This window comes from Melospiza georgiana, chromosome 31, assembly GCF_028018845.1.
Source record: "Melospiza georgiana isolate bMelGeo1 chromosome 31, bMelGeo1.pri, whole genome shotgun sequence".
NCBI lineage: Eukaryota > Metazoa > Chordata > Aves > Passeriformes > Passerellidae > Melospiza > Melospiza georgiana.
The window spans coordinates 3414805-3434137 of NC_080460.1; the positions used below are offsets into that span (position 1 = coordinate 3414805).

At 68.3% G+C, this 19333-nt stretch overlaps 1 protein-coding gene across 1 annotated transcript; it reads right to left on the reverse strand.

Annotated features, from left to right (window-relative positions):
- Window positions 1–661: 661 nt before the first annotated feature.
- NPC1L1 (NPC1 like intracellular cholesterol transporter 1) lies at window positions 662–16474 on the reverse strand. Its single transcript, XM_058042317.1, has 19 exons — window positions 16454–16474; window positions 14639–16152; window positions 13419–13519; window positions 13159–13331; window positions 11052–11180; window positions 10246–10428; window positions 9826–9940; window positions 9045–9172; window positions 8497–8634; window positions 7744–7833; window positions 7411–7601; window positions 7194–7321; window positions 5519–5639; window positions 5348–5403; window positions 4254–4404; window positions 3234–3465; window positions 2477–2590; window positions 1707–1869; window positions 662–960 (listed from the first exon to the last, which is right to left on the reverse strand). The coding sequence occupies exons 1-19, from the start codon at window positions 16472–16474 to the stop codon at window positions 662–664; spliced, it is 4047 nt and encodes a 1348-aa protein (XP_057898300.1).
- Between the last annotated feature and the right edge of the window lie 2859 nt (window positions 16475–19333).

Here is a 19333-nt window from a genome sequence, read left to right on the forward strand (position 1 = left end):
TAAACCTATATATAAATGTTCCTAAAAACCCTATAAATGTTCCTAAAGGAGTGCTCTGGGATGTCCTCAGTGTGCCCTACAAGTTCCTCGAGGGAATAAACCTGTAAACGTTCCTGAAAAACCTATAAATGTTCCTAAAAACCCCATAAATGTTCCTAAAAAACCCAGAAATGTTCCTAAAAACCCCATAAATGTTCCTACAGGAGTGATCTGGGATGTCCCCGCTGTGCCCTACGTGTTCCTATAGGGCCGGGAATAAACCCAGAAATGCTCCCAAAGTCCCTGTGCCCCACATGGCCTCGTGTCCTCAACAGTCCTGTGTCCCACATGGTGTCCCCATGTCCCCACAGTGTCCCTGTGTCCCACTGTGTCCGTGTGTCCCACATGGTGTCCCCACTGTCCTTGTGTCCCACATGGTGTCCCCATGTCCCCACAGTGTCCGTGTGTCCCACATGGTGTCCCCACAGTGTCCCCGTGTCCCACACGCCGTCCCCATGTCCCCACAGTGTCCCCACAGTGTCCCACACGCCGTCCCCGTGTCCCCAGCCCTGTGACACTGTGCGGCGCCTCCCCCCCGATCCATCCCAGTCCAACCAGTGCAGGATGTGACAAAACCAGTTTAAATAGAAAGGGGGGAGGGGCACGGGGGGGCGTGGGGGGCTCAGCCCTTCCTGGAGCCCTTGTCCTTGTCCTTGTCCTTGTCCTTCCCCTTGTCCTTGCCCTTGCTCTTGCTCTTGTCCTTGTCCTTGTCCTTGTCCCTGTCCTTGTCCTTGTCCTTGTCCTTGTCCTTCCCCTTGTCCTTGTCCTTGTCCTTGTCTTTGCTCTTGCCCTTGTCCCTGTCCTTGTCCTTGTCCCTGTCCGTGTCCGTGTCCTTGAAGCCGGGGTTGGCCAGGCCCAGCCCTGTCCCCTGCACGTTGTCCCCCGGCGTGTCCTCCCCTGGTGGCACCTGCAGCGGGGGCCCTGCGGGGACAATGGGGCATTGTGTCACTGTCACTGTCCCCCAGGCCCTGGGGACAGCGGTGTCACTGTCACTGACCCCAGGCTGAGGGGACAGCAGTGTCACTGTCCCCAGGCTGAGGGGACAATGGGCACAGTGTCACTGTCACTGTCCCCAGGCTGAGGGGACAGCAGTGTCACTGTCACTGTCCCCAGGCTCCGGGGACAATGGGCACAGTGTCACTGTCACTGTCCCCAGGCCCTGGGGACAGCGGTGTCACTGTCACTGTCCCCAGGCTGAGGGGACAGCGGTGTCACTGTCCCCAGGCTGAGGTGACAATGGGCACAGTGTCACTGTCACTGTCCCTAGGCTGAGGGGACAATGGGCACCATGTCACTGTCACTGTTCCCATGAGTGACACAGTGTCCTCATGCCTGAGGTGACACTGTCCTGGTGTAACCCCGTCCCTGTCCCCATGTCCCTGTCCTGCTGTCCCTGTCCCTCTCCCCAGGGGTGTCCCTGTCCCGGTGTCCCTGTCCTCTCTGGGTGTTCCCGTCCCGGTTCCTAGGGAGGTGACACTGTCCTTGTCCCGGTGACCTTGTCCCCGGGGGTGTCCCTGTATCCCTGTCCCTGTCCCCTGGGGTGTCCCCCTGTCCCAGTGTCTCTGTCCCCAGGGGTGTCCCCATCCCCGTCCCTCTCCCCAGGGGTGTCCCTGTGCCCATGTCCCTGTGCCCATGTCCCTGTGCCCAGGGCTGTCCCCTGTCCGTACCCACGTAGCTGAGCAGCACGGGCAGGAACACGAGCCCGTGTGCCAGCCCCAGCAGGGTGACGATCAGGTTGAGGCGGAAGAAGAAAATCTGCACGAGCCGCGCCTTGGCGAAGGCCAGCACCACCACGCCGGGCAGGTTGGTCATGGCCACCCCTGCCACCACCTGCGGGGACAGCGGCGACAGCGCCGCGCTCGGTGTCACCGCCCCGAGGGGGACAGGGACCCCCAGAGGGACAGGGATCCCCGGTGACACCGCCCCGGGAGGGACAGGGACCCACGGTGACACCCCCAGACCAGGAGGTCCCCCAGTGTCACCTCCCGGTGCCAGGAGAGTTTGGGGTCCCACGGTGCCACCTCCCACTCCCAAAAGATGCCACGGTGCCACCCCGCACCCACAGGAGGCTTTGGGGTCCCCCAGTGTCACCTCCCAGCCCAGAAGGTCCCATGGTGCCACCCCCCAGTCCCAAAAGGTCCTGCGGTGTCACCCCCAGCCCCAGGACAGTTTGGGGTCCCCTGGTGCCACCCCCAGGACAGTTTGGGGTCCCCTGGTGCCACCCCCTGCCCAGGAGGGAATCCCACAGTGCCACCCGCCAGCCCAGGAGGGTTTGGGGTCCCCCAGTGTCACCCCCACCCCAAAAGGTGCCCCAGTGTCACCCCCAGCGCCAGGACAGTTTGGGGACCCTCGGTGCCACCCCCAGGACAGTTTGGGGTCCCTCGGTGCCACCCCCACCCCGGCAGGGTTTGGTGCCCCTCGGTGTCCCCGTGCCCACCTTGCTGCCCATGGTGACCGTGGCCTCCTTGGCTCGTGCCACCCGCGTGGGCTGGCGGCTGCGGGCGAAGGCGCAGGTGATGTGGGACACGAACTCCACCGAGATGCCCACGGCCTGCGGGCACAGCGGGCTGGGCTGGCACCCCGGGCACTGCCTGTGCCACCAGAGCCACCCCCGTGCCACCAGAGCCATCCCTGTGCCATCAGAGGCATCCCTGTGCCACCAGAGCCACCCCTGTGCCACCAGAGCCATCCTTGTGCCCACAGAGCCACCCCAGTGCCACCCCCTGTGCCCCCAGAGCCACCCCCGTGCCACCAGAGCCACCCCAGTGCCATCAGAGCCACCCCCTGTGCCACCAGAGCCACCCCAGTGCCACCCCATATGTCCCAGCTCCTGCTGCCACCCCCTGTGCCCACAAAGCCACCCCATGTGCCACCTCACATGCTCAGTGCCACTCCATGTCCCCCGTGTCCCTGTGCCACCCCAAATCCCCATGCCACCCAACGTGCCGTGTGTCCCCGTGCCACCCAAGGTGCCCCACATCCCTGTGCCACCCCCCGTGCCCTGTGCCCCGTGTCCCTGTGCCACCCCAGGTCTCTATGCCACCCCCCCTCCCCATGCCACTCAATGTGCCCTGTGTCTCCGTGCCACCCCATGTTCCTGTGCCACCCCCCATGCCCCCACTGTCCCCCGTGCCCCACATCCCCGTGCCACCCCCCGTGCCATGCCCCGTGCCCCGCCGTCCCCGTGCCCGCACCGCCACCAGGTTGATGAGTGCCACGGCGTTGTAGGGCACTGCCCAGAGCGCCATGCAGCCCACGGTGCCCAGCAGTGCCATGGCGATGGTCAGCAGCGTGGCCAGGCTGGAGCGCCCGTCCATGCCCAGCAGCAGGAAGGACACGGCGAAGGTGGGCACCAGGCACAGTGCCAGCGTCAGCAGCCCCTCGGGCACCACCGTCAGGTACTGCTCGTAGTACACGTACGTCACCCTGCGGGGTGGCACCGCGCTGGCACCGGCCGGGGCACCGGGCACCCGGGGAGGGGAACCGGGCACCCCAAAACGGGCACCGGGCACCCGGGGAGGGGCACCGGGCACCCCAAAACGGGCACCGGGTATCCCAAAATGGGCACTGGGATCCCAAAACGGGCACTGGGCACCCCAAAATGGGCACTGGGATCCCAAAACGGGCACCGGGCACCTGGGGAGGGGAACCGGGCACCCCAAAACGGGCACTGGACACCCCAAAATGGGCATTGGGCACCCGGGGATGGGCACTGGTATCCCAAAATGAGCACTGGACACCCCAAAATGGGCCCCGGGCACCCTGATATGGGCACTGGTATCCCAAAATGAGCACTGGGCACCCCAAAATGGGCACTGGGATCCCGGGGAGGGGCACTGGGCACCCCAAAATGGGCACCGGGTATCCCAAAATGGGCACTGGGATCCCAAAATGGGCACTGGGCACCCCAAAATGGGCATTGGGCACCCGGGGATGGGCACACAGTATCCCAAAATGAGCACTGGGCACCCAAAAATGGGCACTGGGATCCCAGAATGGGCACTGGGCACCCCAAAATGGGCACTGGGTATCCTGGTATGGGCACCCAACAAGGGCACTGGGGCACCCCCAACATTCTGGAATGGGCACCCTTCACTGGGGCGCCAACTCACGACCCCCAACAGGGGCACTGGGCACCCCCAGCACCCCAGAACGGGCACCCTGACCTGGGCACCGCTCCCCGCCCTCCCCCCCGGGCTGGCAGTGCCACTCACGTGTAGGGGAAGACGCGGAAGGCGGGGTCGGTGCCGGGCACGGCGCGCAGGGTGGTGGTGATGTACTCTGCCAGGGCGCGGGCGGCGCGCAGGGCACCCGTGTACTCCTGCGACGTGCGCAGCGGGCGCTGGTACGCCATGAACCGGGTGGCTGCGGGCACGGCAGCGTCAGCACCGGGCACCGGGCACCGCGGGGCGGCGGGCACCACGGGGGCAATGTCAGCGCCGGGCGGTGGGCACCACGGGGGCAATGTCAGCGCCGGGTGGCGGGCACCACGGGGGCAATGTCAGCACAGGGTGGTGGGCACCGCGGGGGCGGTGGGGACCGTGGGGCAGCGGGCACTTGAGGACAATGAATGGGCACCACAGGGACAGCGGGCACCGTGGGGGCAGTGGGCACTCTGAGGGCAGCGGGCACTCTGGGGGCAGTGGGCACTCTGAGGGCAGTGGGCACCATGACGGCAGTGGGCACCACAGGGACAGCAGGCACTCTGGGGGCAGTGGGCACTCTGGGCGCAGTGGGCACCACAGGGACAGCAGGCACCACGGGGACAGTGGGCACTATGGGGAAGTGGGCACTTGGGGACAATGAATGGGCACCACAGGGACAGCGGGCACCATGGGGGCAGTGGTGACTCCAGGGACAGCAGGCACTGTGGGGGCAGTGGGCACTTGGGGACAGTGGGCACCGTGGGGAAGTGGGCACCACAGGGGCAGCGGGCACTTGGGGACAGCGGGTACCACAGGGCAATGGGTATCATGGGGGCAGTGGGCACTCTGGGGGTAGTGGGCACCACGGGGGCACCGTCACCACAGGGCAGTGGGCACCATGGGGGCAGCAGGCACCACAGGGGAAGTGAGCACCAGGGGGGCAGTGGGCACCCTTGTGGGCAGTGGTGACTACAGGACAGTGGGCACCATGGGGATAGTGGTCACTCTGGCACTAAGGGGCACCACAGGGTGGTCTGCAGGGGTCAGTGGGCACCCCATTGGTCAGTGGTCACTCCAGGGGTCAGTGGGCACCCTGTTGGTCAGTGGGCACCCTTGTGGGCAGTGGGCACCCCAGCCCCCGTGCCCGTGCCACCCTCACTCACCCAGGATGGTGCCATTGTCGTCCATGCTCACCGAGGTGTCGTAGGCGCCCAGGCCACTGCGGGGACAGGGGGGTCAGGGGACACGGGGGACAGCCAGGACAGCCAGAGGGGCCACAGGGTCAGGGGATGCCCCGGGCGGTGCCAGGGCGGTGCCACCGTGGTGCCACTCACCCCTTGGGGCACTGCAGGGAGGGCCGGTCCTGCAGGAACCAGGGCAGGAACCGCTGGAACTCCTCGTCCGTGGGGCGGCGCAGCCGCTTCAGGCACTGCCCCAGGATGCAGCTGGGGTCGGCTGTGGGCACGACGGGGCAGTGTGGGCACCGGGCACCACCGTGGGCACACACGGGGTCAGCGTGGGCACACGGGGTCAGTGCGGGCACCGGACACCGCTCACCCCGCTGGGCACCACCACAGGCACACAAAAGGCACGAGGTGGCCGTCACAGCAGGCACCAAAGTGGCACCCAGTGGGCATCACAGTAGATGCCAAATGACCACTGTGGTGGGCACCCAATGGACACCCAATGGACAGCCAGTGGGCATTCAACGGGCACCCAATGGTGATCATTGGTACCCAATGGCCCCCATTGTGGGCACCCAATGGCCACCCTATGACCACCCAATGGCCGCCATGATGAGCACCCAATGGGCACCCCCGAGCCCCCATGGTGGCACCCAGTGGCCACACAACAGCCACCAGGGTGGGCACTCAATGGATACCCAAGAACCCCTCCATGGTGGGCACTCAATGGCCACTCCATGACCACCCAATGGGCACCCAATGGCCGCCATGGTGGGCACTCAATGGGCACCATGATGAGCACCCAATGGTCACCTCTGAGCCCCCATGGTGGCACCCAATGGGCACCCAACAGCCACCATGGTGGGCACTCAATGGGCACCATGATGAGCACCCAATGGGCACCCCCTGGCCCCCATGGTGGGCACTCAATGACCACCATGATGAGCACCCAATGGGCACCCCCGAGCCCCCATGGTGGGCACTCAATGACCACCATGATGAGCACCCAGTGGCCACCCAATGACCCCCATGGTGGGCACTCAATGACCACCATGATGAGCACCCAATGACCCCCATGGTGGCACCCAGTGGCCACCCAACAGCCACCAGGGTGGGCACTCAATGGCCGCCATGATGAGCACCCAATGGCCACCCAATGGCCCCCATGGTGGGCACCCAATGACCACCCCATGAGCACGCAGTGGGCACCCCCTGGCCCCCATGGTGGGCACTCAATGACCAGCCCATGAGCACCCAATGGGCACCCCCTGGCCCCCATGGTGGGCACTCAATGACCAGCCCATGAGCACCCAATGGGCACCCCCTGGCCCCCATGGTGGGCACTCAATGACCACCCCATGAGCACCCAGTGGCTGCCATGATGAGCACCCAATGGCCACCCAATGACCCTCATGGTGGGCACTCAATGACCACCCCATGAGCACCCAATGGCCCCCCTGGTGGGCACTCAATGGCCACCCCATGAGCACCCAGTGAGCACCCAATGGCCCCCATGGTGGGCACCCAATGGCCACCCCATGAGCACCCAATGACCCCCATGGTGGGCACTCAATGGGCACCCCCGAGCCCCCATGGTGGGCACTCAATGGCCACCATGATGAGCACCCCCTGGCCCCCATGGTGGGCACCCAATGACCACCCCATGACCACCCAATGGCCACCCAATGGCCGCCATGATGAGCACTCAATGGCCACCCCATGAGCACCCCCTGGCCCCCATGGTGGGCACTCAATGACCACCCCATGAGCACGCAGTGGGCACCCCCTGGCCCCCGGTGCCCGCGGTGCCCCCTGGCACACTCACAGCTGGTGGAGGGGCAGAACTCGCCCTTGTGCTGCCCGCTGACGTGGACGCGGCAGCAGCGCACCGTGGGGTTCAGCCAGTCCAGGAAATCGTCCAGCCACGAGGTGGCCGGGATGGCCAGGTACGACCTGCGGAGGGCACACGGCAGGGAGGGGCTGGCAGGGCCGGGCGCTGCCCGCCGCGCTCGGGGGTGCCCGCGGCTCGGGTGGGCACTCACACGTTGGGGTAGCGCGTGGCCAGCTGGATGCTCTGCGTCAGCGAGTTGGCATCGCAGCCCGAGCTGGAGCAGATGGCGTTGGTGCCGTTCTCCGAGGAGAAGTTGTACCCGCCCGTGGTGACGAAGTAGGTGGGCACGCCCACGGCCAGGTACCGGTTCATGGCCGAGTAGTACTCGAGCAGGTACGAGTCCTGGGCACGGCTGGCATCAGAGGGGGCACCCCAGGGGCGCCCCAGAGGGCACAGAGGGGGCTCAAAGGGGCACAGGGGCCCCAAAGGGACACTGAGGGGCAGAGAGGGGTCCCGGTCTCCCCCATGCCACCCCTGTGCCCACCTCGGGCAGTGCCAGCTCCTGGTCCAGCCCCACGGACACGTGGAAGAGCAGGAAGAGCCCGGAGCAGGCCAGGAACAGGAACAGCAGCACCTGGGGGGGGGCTCTGCTCAGGGACCCGGGCACCAACACCCCAGAGACCCCCGGGCACCCCAAAACCCCCCAGAGACCCCCGGGCACCAGCACCCCCAGAGACCCCCCTGGCACCCCAAACCCCCCAGAGACCCCCCTGGCACCAACACCCCCAGAGACCCCCTGGCACCCCAAACCCCCCCAGAGACCCCCCGGGCACCAACACCCCCAGAGACCCCCCGGGCACCAAAACCCCCCACGGCCCCCCCCTGTGCCACCCCAAAACCTCAGAGAGCCCCCAGACCCCCCAAACCCCTGACAGAACTCTGGTGCCACCCCAAAACACCAAATCCCTCAGGTCTCCCCAATGCCCCCCGTGCCCCCCGTGCCCCCCAATGCCCCTCTTGTTCCCATGCCCCTCATGCCCCCCATGTCCCCCAATGTCTCTCAATGCCCCCCGTGCCCCCAATGCCTCCCCCTGCTCCCATGCCCCCCGTGCCCCCCGTGTTCCCAATTCCCCCCATGCCCCCAGTGCCCCCCATGCCCCCCGTGCCCTCAATTCCCTCAATGCCCCCCGTGCCCCCCATGCCCCCAATTCCCCCCAATTCCCCCCATGCCCTCAATTCCCCCCGTGCCCCCCATGCCCCCCGTGCCCCCCGTGCCCCCGTGCCCCCGTGCCCTCACCACGGCGGGTCTCACGAGGGGGTGCAGCAGCACGGGGGTGTAGCAGCGCTCCAGGAAGGGGCGCAGCAGCCCCCGGCCCGCCCCGGCCGTGCCCCCCTTGCCCGTCCCGCAGCAGCAGCAGAGATCGAAGCGCCCGGCCTGGGTTGGCACGGGGAGGTTGGCACGGCAGGGTTGGCACGGCAGGGTTGGCACGGCTCCTCCACAGCCCCCCCCCCGTGCCCTGTGGGTGTGCCCTGCCCAGCCTGGGCACTGCATGGGGACCCTCACCCACCCTGGGCATCCTTACACCCACCCTGGGCATCCTTACACCCACCCCGGGGGCTTCGTGGGCACCCTGTGCCCACCCTAGGGACATTCTCACCCACCCTGGGGATCCTCACACCCGCCTCGGGATCCCCCTGCCCACCCCGTGCCCACCCCGGGGTCTCCACGCCCACCCTGGGCACTTCTCACCCGCTGTAGGGACCCTCTCACCCACCCTGGGGTCCCCGTGCCCACCCTGTGCCCACCCCTCGCACCCGGCCCGTGCCCCTTTGCCCCGGTGCCACCTCCTGTCGCCGCCTGTCGAGTGCCACCAGTGCCACGAATCCGGACATCTGCAGCACGAAGTCCAGCGCGATGGCGAGCGCGGCCGTCAGGGCGAACGTGCGCACGGCGGGCATGGACGAGAGGGCACCTGCGTGCCCGGGCACCCCCCGGGTCACCGGCACGTCCCTGGCACCTCCCGGGTCCCCCTTGGCGTCACCAGGACCCCGTGCCAGCCGCCCAGACCGCACCACACCCCCCGGCCTGTGCCCCTTGTCCCCCGTGTCCCTGTGCCCACCCTGTGCTCCCTGTGCCCACCCCCGTGCCCCCCATGTCACCCCCGTGCCCCCCACCTCCCCGTGCCACCTCCATCCCCAGTGCCCCCCGTTCCCTCAGTGTCCCTGTATCCCCGGTGCCCTCTGTGCCCCCCATGTCCCTGTGCCCACCCTGTGCCCCCCATTCCCTGTGCCCCCCATTCCCTGTACCCCCTGCATGCCCCGTATCCCTGTGCCCACCCTGTGCCCCCCATTCCCTGTGCCCCCCATTCCCTGTGCCCCCCCATTCCCTGTACCCCCTGCATGCCCCGTATCCCCGTGCCCACCCTGTGCCCCCCATGTCCCCGTGCCCCCCATTCCCTGTGCCCCCCATATCCCTGTGCCCACCCTGTGCCCCCCATTCCCTGTGCCCCCCATGTCCCTGTACCCCCCATTCCCTGTGCCCCCCATGTCCCTGTGCCCACCCTGTGCCCCCCATGTCCCCGTGCCCCCTTTGCCCCCGCGGTGCCCGCGGTGCCCCCCTGCTCACCGAACAGGAAGCAGATGGTCTCGGAGAGGCTGCAGAGCAGCATGCTCGGTGCCACCTGTGCCAGCACCCGCCCCAGGTGCTGCTCCCGCGTCTCGCCCGGCTCCCGATGCGACTGCTGCTGCCACGGGGGGGTCAGGGGCACCCGGGGGCACCCGGGGCACCCCCAGACCCAGGGAATGCCCAGGGGGCACCCCCAGACCCAGGGAACGCCCGGGGGCACCTCCAGATGCCAAATTCCCCCATGCCCACAAATGCCAGCCTTGCCCCATGGGGATGCCTGTCCTGAAATGTGCCCCCACCCCTGATGCCACCCGGTGCCCTCCAGCCCCCCGGTGCCCCCATCCCCAATGACACCCCCATTGCCCGGTTCCCCCCGTGCCCCCCAATGCCCCCGATGCCCCCCGGTGCCCCCGTGCCCACCTGCAGCTCCTGCACGAAGATGAAGATGTTGTCGGCGCCCACGGCCAGCACGAGGAAGGGCACGACCTCGATGATGATGAGGGACGAGGGCAGCCCCAGCAGTGCCAGCAGCCCCATGGCGGCCAGCACGGCGCCCAGCACCACCACGATGCCCCCGAGCGCCAGCGTCACCTTGGACTCCACCTGCGGGCACCCCCGGGTGGGCACCACCGTCAGAAACCCGGGATTGGCACCGCCGGGTGGGCACCGCCGTCAGAAACCCCGGATCGGCACCCCCGGAACCCCTGGATTGGCACCCCCGGATCGGCATCCCTGGCTCAGCACCCCCGGGTGGGCACCGCCGTCAGAAACCCGGGATTGGCACCGCCGGGTGGGCACCACGGGTCGGCACCCCCAAACCTCCCGGACTGGCACCCCTGGATTGGCACCCCCGAACCCCTCGAATGCCCCCGAACCGACACCCCCGGGGCTCCCCGGTGCCACCTCCGCACCCCCAGGGCTCAGCGGGTCCTGGTGCCACCCCAGAGCCCCCAAACCGGCCCTTTCCAGGTCCCCGTGCCACCCCCGGTGCCCCCAAACCGGCCCTTTCCAGGTCCCTGTGCCACCCCCGGTGCCCCTCATCTCACCAGGTCCCCGTGCCACCCCAGAGCCCCCAAACCGGCCCTTTCCAGGTCCCTGTGCCAGCCCAGAGCCCCCCAAACCGACCCTTTCCAGGTCCCTGTGCCACTCCCTGTGCCCCTCGTCTCACCAGGTCCCTGTGCCCCTCCCGGTGCCCTCCCGGTGCCCTGGCGGTGCCCGCCGCTCACCAGGAGCCTCCTCCAGGCCGTGTACTCGCCCAGGGCCAGCGCGATGTAGGCGAACACCAGCAGGTAACTGACGGCGAACACCGGGATGTCCTCCCCGCTCGTGCGGTTGATCTCGTCCTCCAGAGAGCGCTGGGGGCGCGGCGACGGTGAGGGGACACCGGGGACAGTGAGGGGACACCGGGGACAGTGAGGGGACACCGGGGACACCGGGGACAGTGAGGGGACACCGGGGACAGTGAGGGGACACCGGGGACACCGGGCACGGCGACAGTGAGGGGACACCGGGACACCGGGGACACCGGGGACAGTGAGGGGACACCGGGGACACCGGGACACCGGGGACAGTGAGGGGACACCGGGGACAGTGAGGGGACACCGGGACACCGGGGACGGCGACAGTGAGGGGACACCGGGACACCGGGGACAGTGAGGGGACACCGGGACACCGGGGACAGTGAGGGGACACCGGGGACAGTGAGGGGACACCGGGACACCGGGGACAGTGAGGGGACACCGGGGACAGTGAGGGGACACCGGGACACCGGGGACACCGGGACACCGGGGACAGTGAGGGGACACCGGGGACACCGGGGACACCGGGACACCGGGGCACCGGGGACGGCGACAGTGAGGGGACACCGGGACACCGGGACACCGGGGACAGTGAGGGGACACCGGGACACCGGGACACCGGGGACGGCGACGGTGAGGGGACACCGGGGCACCGGAGACACCGGGGACAGTGAGGGGACACCGGGGACACCGGGGACACCGACAGTGAGGGGACACCGGGGACACCGAGGGCACCGGGGACACCGGGACACCGGGGACACCGACAGTGAGGGGACACCGGGGACACCGGGGACGGCGACAGTGAGGGGACACCGGGGACACCGGGGCACCGGGCACGGCGACAGTGAGGGGACACCGGGGCACCGACAGTGAGGGGACACCGGGGACGGCGACAGTGAGGGGACACCGGGGACACCGGGACACCGCGGGGCACAGCGGGGCACGGGGGCACAGAGGCGGGACAGGGGCAGGGAGGGCACCGCGGGCACCAGGGGGACACGAGGAGCACAAAGGGCACTGGCGACACAGAGGAGGGACAGAGACATAGGGGGCACGGGGGGCACGGGGGACACCGAGGGCATCGAGGGCACCGGGGACACCAAGGGGGGACAGGGACACTGCGGGAACCTGGGGCGTGGGGACACTGAGGACACTGGGGACACAGAAGGGGCACAGGGACACTGAGGACACGGAGGGGACATAGAGCGGGACAGGGACGTGGGGGGCACTGCGGGCACCAGGGGCATGGAGGGGACACGGAGTTCACTGAGGCCAATACGGACAGGGTGACACGGGTGACACCAGGGACACCGGGGACACGGAAGGGACATGGGGACACGGAGGTGGCGTAAGGGACACAGTGACACGGGTGACACCAGGGACACGGAGGGCACAGGGACATGGAGGGGACACAACAGCCACACAGGGACACAGAGGGGACACGGAGGGGACATGGAGGGGACACAGCGGTCACACGGGGACACAGAGGGACATGGGGGGGACGTGGAGGCGACACGGCGGTCACACAGGGGACGCAGAGGGATACGGAGAGGACATGGAGGGGACACAGAGGGGACAAACAGGGACACAGAGGGGACACGCAGGGGACAAGGAGGGGACTTGGGGCTCACACAGGGACACGGAGGGGACACGGCGGTCACACAGGGACACAGAGGGGACACGCAGGGGACACGGAGGGGACACTCAGGGGACACGGCGGTCACACAGGGACACGCAGGGGACACGGAGGGGACACAGGGACAGGCAGGGGACATGGCGGTCACACAGGGACACAGAGGGGACACGCAGGGGACACGGAGGGGACACGGAGGGGACACGGCGGTCACACACAAGCACAGGCAGGGGACACGGAGGTCACACACAGGGACACGCAGGGGACACAGAGGGGACACGGAGGGGACACGCAGGGACACGGCGGTCACACAGGGACACAGAGGGGACACGCAGGGACACGGCGGTCACACAGGGACACGGAGGGGACACAGAGGGGACACGCAGGGGACACGGCGCCCACCTCGGCCATGAAGGTGACCGAGAGGTTGTGGCGGTGGCGCCGCTGGAAGTCGCGCACCACGCTCAGGAACTGCCGCTCCCAGCTCAGCGCCCACTCCAGGCGCGGGTCCCCCGCGGGGAAATTGTTCAGCGAGTAGGTGACAATGAGCGCCTCGGCCTCCGTGTACTCGGACTCTGCGGGGACACGGCGGTGACAGGGCGGTGACAGGGCGGTGACACCGCGGGGACACCCCCGGGACACCCCGGAGCCCCGTGCCGTACCGCGGTATCCGCCCAGCGCGATGTACGGGAACACCGGCCCGCCGTACTCGGCCATGCAGCTCAGCTCCAGCGCCGTGATGTCCTTGAAGGAGAGCGGGGAGCTGGCGGCGACAGGGCCGGGCCGTCAGCGGGGGCTGTGCCCGCCCGGCCCCGGCCCCGCTGCCACCGCGGGCACCCGGCTGGCATGGGGGATGCGTGGGTGGCACCCTGAACCCACGGCCTGGCACCCCGGATGGCATGGGGGATGCGTGTGTGGCACCCTGAACCCACGGCCTGGCACCCCAACAGTGATGCGGGACCCTGAACCCACGGCCTGGTGCCCCAACAGTGATGTGGGACACAGAGGTGGCACCCTGAACCCACGGCCTGGCACCCCGGCTGGTGTGGGACATGTGGGTGGCACCCTGAACCCACAGCCTGGCACCCTGGATGGCATGGGGGATGCGTGGGTGGCACCCTGAACCCACGGCCTGGCACCCCGGCTGGTGTGGGACATACGGGTGGCACCCTGAACCCACGGCCTGGCACCCTGGCTGGTGTGGGACATGCGGGTGGCACCCTGAACCCACGGCCTGGCACCCCAACAGTGATGCAGGACACAGAGGTGGCACCCTGAACCCACAGCCTGGCACCCCAACAGTGATGTGGGACATGTGGGTGGCACCCTGAACCCACAGCCTGGCACCCCGGCTGGTGTGGGACATGCGGGTGGCACCCTGAACCCACAGCCTGGCACCCCGGCTGGCATGGGGGATGCAGGTGACATTCTGAACCCATGGGCAGAGTGATGGGGACATGTGGGTGACAGCCCAACAGCGATGGGGCACAGCCAGGTGCCAGCCCAGAGACACAGTCTGGCACCCCAGAGTGATGGGGACGTGCAGGTGGCACCCCAAACCCACATGGGCATCACCCCAGCCCCATAGCTGGGCACCCCACGGTCACCGTGCCACACGGGGCACTCCACAGATGTCACCCCAGCCCCACACCTGGGCACCCCGCGGGCACCAAATCATGGACAGAGCCCCCTGGGCATCACCCATCACCCCACACGACCGGGCACCCCATAGTCCCCACGCCATGTCCAGCACCCACAGATGCCACCCCAGCCCCACAGCTGGGTACCATGCCACGTGCAGCACCCTTGGGGCACCCGAACCCCACACCTGGGCACCCCGCAGCGACCGTGCCCCGCCGTGCCCCCCGCCCGCGGCACCCACTTGACGCAGTAGATGAGGTGGTCGTGCCAGTCGACGGCGCCCTGCACTTTGCCATCCTGCTGCCAGCCGCGGAGCGCCAGGCGGCTGCGGTTGTTCTGGAAGTACTGCGTGACGCTGGACACGGCGCAGTCGCCCACGCCGGGCGCCGCGGGGTTCAGGGGGGCATAGCACACGTCCCGCAGGGTGACGTTCCTGCCCCGCGCCCACGCCGCGGTGCCCGCCAGCTCCTCCTGCAGCTCCAGCAGCGCCAGCAGCACGTCCTGGGCCAGCACCCCGCTGAAGTTCTTGGTGCCCAGCACCACCGAGTCGTAGGCCGTGGTGCCCGGGCGCCCGGGCGCCGTCACGATCACCTGGTTGGTGCGCAGGAAGGGCCCGAAGTGGCGGTCGTGGAACTCCTTCTCCTGCCTGGCACGGCTGCCCGGCGCCGACCAGAGCTGCACGGGGTCCGTGGTCAGCTGCAAGGTCGCCAGCCCGGCCGAGAGCCCCGCGGCCACGGCCACGGCCACGGCCAGCACGGCCAGCGGCCAGGTGGCCACCAGGGCGCCCCAGCGGCGGAACGCCCGCTCCAGGCCGCGCTGCCAGGCCTCGCCGAGCCGCCGCGAGCACCCGCGGGCACGCGGCTTCGGTGCCACCTCGGCCTGGCCCCGGCGGCACAGCACGGCCAGCAGGAAGGCCAGGGCCAGGCTGGCGAAGAGCAGCGCGCAGATGACCAGCACGCCGTCGGCGCGGCCGATGCGGAACGGCGGCGGAGGGTCGGCGGGGGGCACCGCGGGCGGGCACGCCCGGGGGCAGTCCTGGCACGAGCAGGGCTCCTGCTCGGCGTCGGGCGCTTGGTCGCAGCCCCAGACGGGCGCGTCCAGCGGGGCGATGCCCTGGCCGGGCTCGGAGCCGTTGGGCAGCAGCTGGAAGTCGATCTGCAGCGGTGCCAGCCCGTTGTTCTTGTCGCCCTGGAAGTCCAGCCAGCGCTGGGCCGTGCACAGCTGGGCACCGTAGCGCCCGCACATGGTGGCGATGGCATAACCGCCCGTGGCGGGCATCCGCACGTCGCGGCACGAGGCGAAGGCGGCCTCGGCGTAGCGGCTGCGGTAGAAGAGCTGGTACTCCAGCACTGCCAGGGTGCCAGGCTGTGCCACGCGGTCGGCCACGCGGGTGACGTTGGTGAACAGGCTCTGGTCGGGGCTGCAGATGTTGTGGCAGTAGAGGTTGGCGAAGTTGCGGGCGCAGGACGGGCACCGTGCCAGGACGGCGCCCGACAGCTCCACGCTGCGGCGCAGCGCGACCAGCTGGGCGTAGCTGCAGCAAACCCGCGCGGTGCCATTGTCGCCCGCTGCCAGCTCGGGGCACACCGCCCGCAGCAGGGCCAGCAGGGCACCCTGCGCCTCCCGCGCCGGCGTGTTGGACAGGCAGGGCACCTCGGAGGGCACCAGGGACGAGTTCACCTCGGGGTTGCGGCCGCACTCGCCGTAGAAGGCACAGATGCCAGCCTGGTGCACGGGGGTCAGCGACGGCGACGCCTGCGGGCACAGGGACGGGCACTGGCACCTCGAGGGGTTCCTGATGGGCACCGAGGAGGTGTCGCCACAGCTCCGGCGCCTTCGGTTCCGCCAAACCGTGCCCAGATGGCACCAGTGGGCACCACAGCATTGTATCCACGTTCTGCCACCTCCGGTTCCTCCAAATGTCACCCAGTGCCCACCACAGCATTGTACCCACATTCTGCCAGCCCAGTTCCTCCAAATGTCACCCGATGCCACCCAAAGGGCACCACAGCGGTGTCCCCATGGCTCTGCCACCTTTGGTTCCGCCAAACCGCACCCGGATGGCACCAGCGGGCATCGTGGCATTGTACCCACGTTCTGCCACCTCCAGGTCCTCCAAACGTCACCCAGTGCCCACCACAGCGGTGCCCCCTCCGTTCTGCCACCCCAGTCCCTCCAAATGTCACCCAATGCCACCCAAAGGGCACCACGGCGGTGTCCCCACGGCTCTGCCACCTTTGGTTCCTCCAACCACACCCAGATGGCACCTAAATGTCACCCGATGCCACCCAAAGGGCACCACAGCGGTGTCCCCTCCATTCTGTCACCCCACCCCTCCAAATGCCACCCAAGTGGCACCTGATGGGCACCGCAACATTGTCCCCACTCTGCCACTCTCAGCCCGTCCAAACGCCACCCAAATGCCACCCAAGGGGCACCTGATGGGCACCATGGAGGTGTCCCCCTGCTCTGCCACTCTCGGTCTCCCCAGTGCCACCCAGCTGTCACCGGGTGCCACCCGAGGGCACCACAAGGAGCGGCTGTGCCACTCCCAGCTCCTGCACATCAGTTCTGACTGGCATCCAAAGGGCACCACGGGGTGTCCCCACCCTGCCACCTCTGAACGCCACCCAGGTGTCACCCAGTGGGTGCCACAGCGGCGTCCCCAGCTCTGCCACCTCTCAATGTCACGCTATGGGCACCCAACGGGCACCCAATGGGCACCACAGCAGTGTCCCCTCCCAAATGCCACCAGGTGGGCACCACACCCGTGTGCCCCGAGCTCTGCCACCCCCAAACCTTCCAAACGCCACCCAAATGCCACCAGCGGGCACCGCACCCGCGTCCCCCCAGCTCTGCCACCCTCGGCCACCCAAATGCCACCAGGTGGGCACCACACCCGTGTGCCCTCAGCTCTGCCACCCCCAAACCTTCCAAATGCCACCAGGTGGGCACCGCACCCGCGTCCCCCCGGCTGTGCCACCCTCAGCCCCCCGAACGTCCCCGCTCCGGTGCCACCCCCGGTGCCCGCCCCGTGCCCTCCCGGTGCCACCCGCGGCGCCGCCGTCCCTACCAGCGCCAGGAGCGCGGCCAGGAGGGCGCCGGGCAGTGCCAGGCAGGCGGCCATGACGGGCTGGCAGCGCTGCCCCCCGGTGCCAGGCGCGCCTTTAAGGGCGGGCAGGGCAGCGCTGGCCTGATGGCAGCGGGGCCAATCAGCCCCGGGCGGATCGATCATTAACCCGATCGATCGATCGGTCCGGGCGGGCACGGCGGGCACGGGGCGGGCACGGGGCGGGCACGGGGCGGGCACCGCCACGGGGGAAACCGGGAGCTCGGGGTGGCACCGATGGGCATCAAAATGAGGAGAAAACGGGCATTTGGGAGCTCGGGGTGGCACCGATGGGCACCGGAACGGGGATCTGGGAGCTCGGGGTGGCATCAAAATGGGGAGAAAACGGGCATTTGGGAGCTCGGGGTGGCACCGAAACGGGGCTTTAGAGCTCGGGGTGGCACCGATGGGCACCGAAACGGGGCTTTGGGAACTCGGGGTGGCATCAAAATGAGGAGAAACCGGGCATTTGGGAGCTCGGGGTGGCACCGATGGGCATCAAAATGAGGAGGAAACGGGGCTTTAGAGCTCGGGGTGGCATCAATGGGCACCGAAATGGGGAGAAAACGGGGCTTTGGGAGCTCGGGGTGGCACCGATGGGCACCGGAACGGGGATCTGGGAGCTCGGGGTGGCATCAAAATGAGGAGAGAACGGGGGAGTTCGGGGTGGCACCAATGGGCACCGGAATGGGGATAAAAACGGGCATTTGGGAGTACAGGGGGGCAGTGCCAGCAGGGCACTGAAATGGGGACGAACCAGGAATGGATGAGTTCAGGCTGGCACCAGGGCTGGCACCAGGGGCCACCCACGGGCACCAAACGGGGAATTGGGCAGTTCAGGGTGGCATCGGGGGCACCCACGGGCACCAAATGGGGAATTGGGCAGTTCAGGGTGGCATCGGGGGCACCCACGGGCACCAAATGGGGAATTGGGCAGTTCAGGGTGGCATCGGGGGCACCCACGGGCGCAGATTTGGGGACAAACGCAGGAATTGGGGAGCACGGCTGGCACAGGGTGGCAGCAGGACGTCACCCGCGGGCACCTGTGACAGTGGCAGTGCCACATCCTGGGGGTGACGCCCCGCTGTGCTGTGCCAGGGCCATCCTGGTGCCATCCCAGCGGTGCCAAAGCCATCCTGGCGCCATCCTGGGGGTGCCAGGGCCGCCACGGTGCCCTCTGTCCCAGTGACATCCCGGCAGTGCCAGTGCCACGCCTTGTATGACAGTGCCAACCTGATAGGGACAGTGCCATCCTGATAGGGACAGTGCCATCCCGGCGCCATGCCCATGTGACAGCACCGTGCCATCCCCGTGCGCCAGTGCCATCCTGATAAGGACAGTGCTGTGCCATCCCCGTGTGACAGTGCCATGCCAGTGTGACAGTGCCATCCCAGGGTGACAGTGCCATCCTGATAGTGACAGTGCTGTGCCATGCCAGTGTGACAGTGCCACCCCAGTGTGACAGTGCCATCCCCGTGTGACAGTGCCATGCCAGTGTGACAGTGCCATCCCCGTGTGCCAGTGCCATCCCAGTGTGGCAGTGCCATGCCAGTGTGGCAGTGCCATGCCAGGGTGACAGTGCTGTGCCATCCCCGTGTGACAGTGCCATCCCCGTGTGCCAGTGCCATCCCAGTGTGGCAGTGCCATCCCAGTGTGACAGTGCTGTGCCACCCCAGTGTGCCAGTGCCACCCGGTGCCCTCTGTACCCCCCGGGTTCAGGCCCTTGGACCCCGCTCGGTGCCACCCCTGTCCCCGATGTCACCAGGGCGGGGCAGTGCCACACCCACCCCGGTGCCACCCCCGAGCCCGTGCCAGGTCCCTGCAGTG

Bases quoted from the DNA above. Each gene is read 5' to 3' on its own strand.
- NPC1L1 (XM_058042317.1), bottom strand. From the start codon at position 16,474: ATGCCCGCTGGTGCCATCCGG. The intron at 9,173-9,825 runs GTGAGCAGGGGG...CCGGGCACGCAG, and splicing joins GACCATCTGCTTCCTGTTCG to GTGCCCTCTCGTCCATGCCC. The intron at 7,322-7,410 runs GTGAGTGCCCAC...TGCCCTCCGCAG, and splicing joins GCCACGCGCTACCCCAACGT to GTCGTACCTGGCCATCCCGG.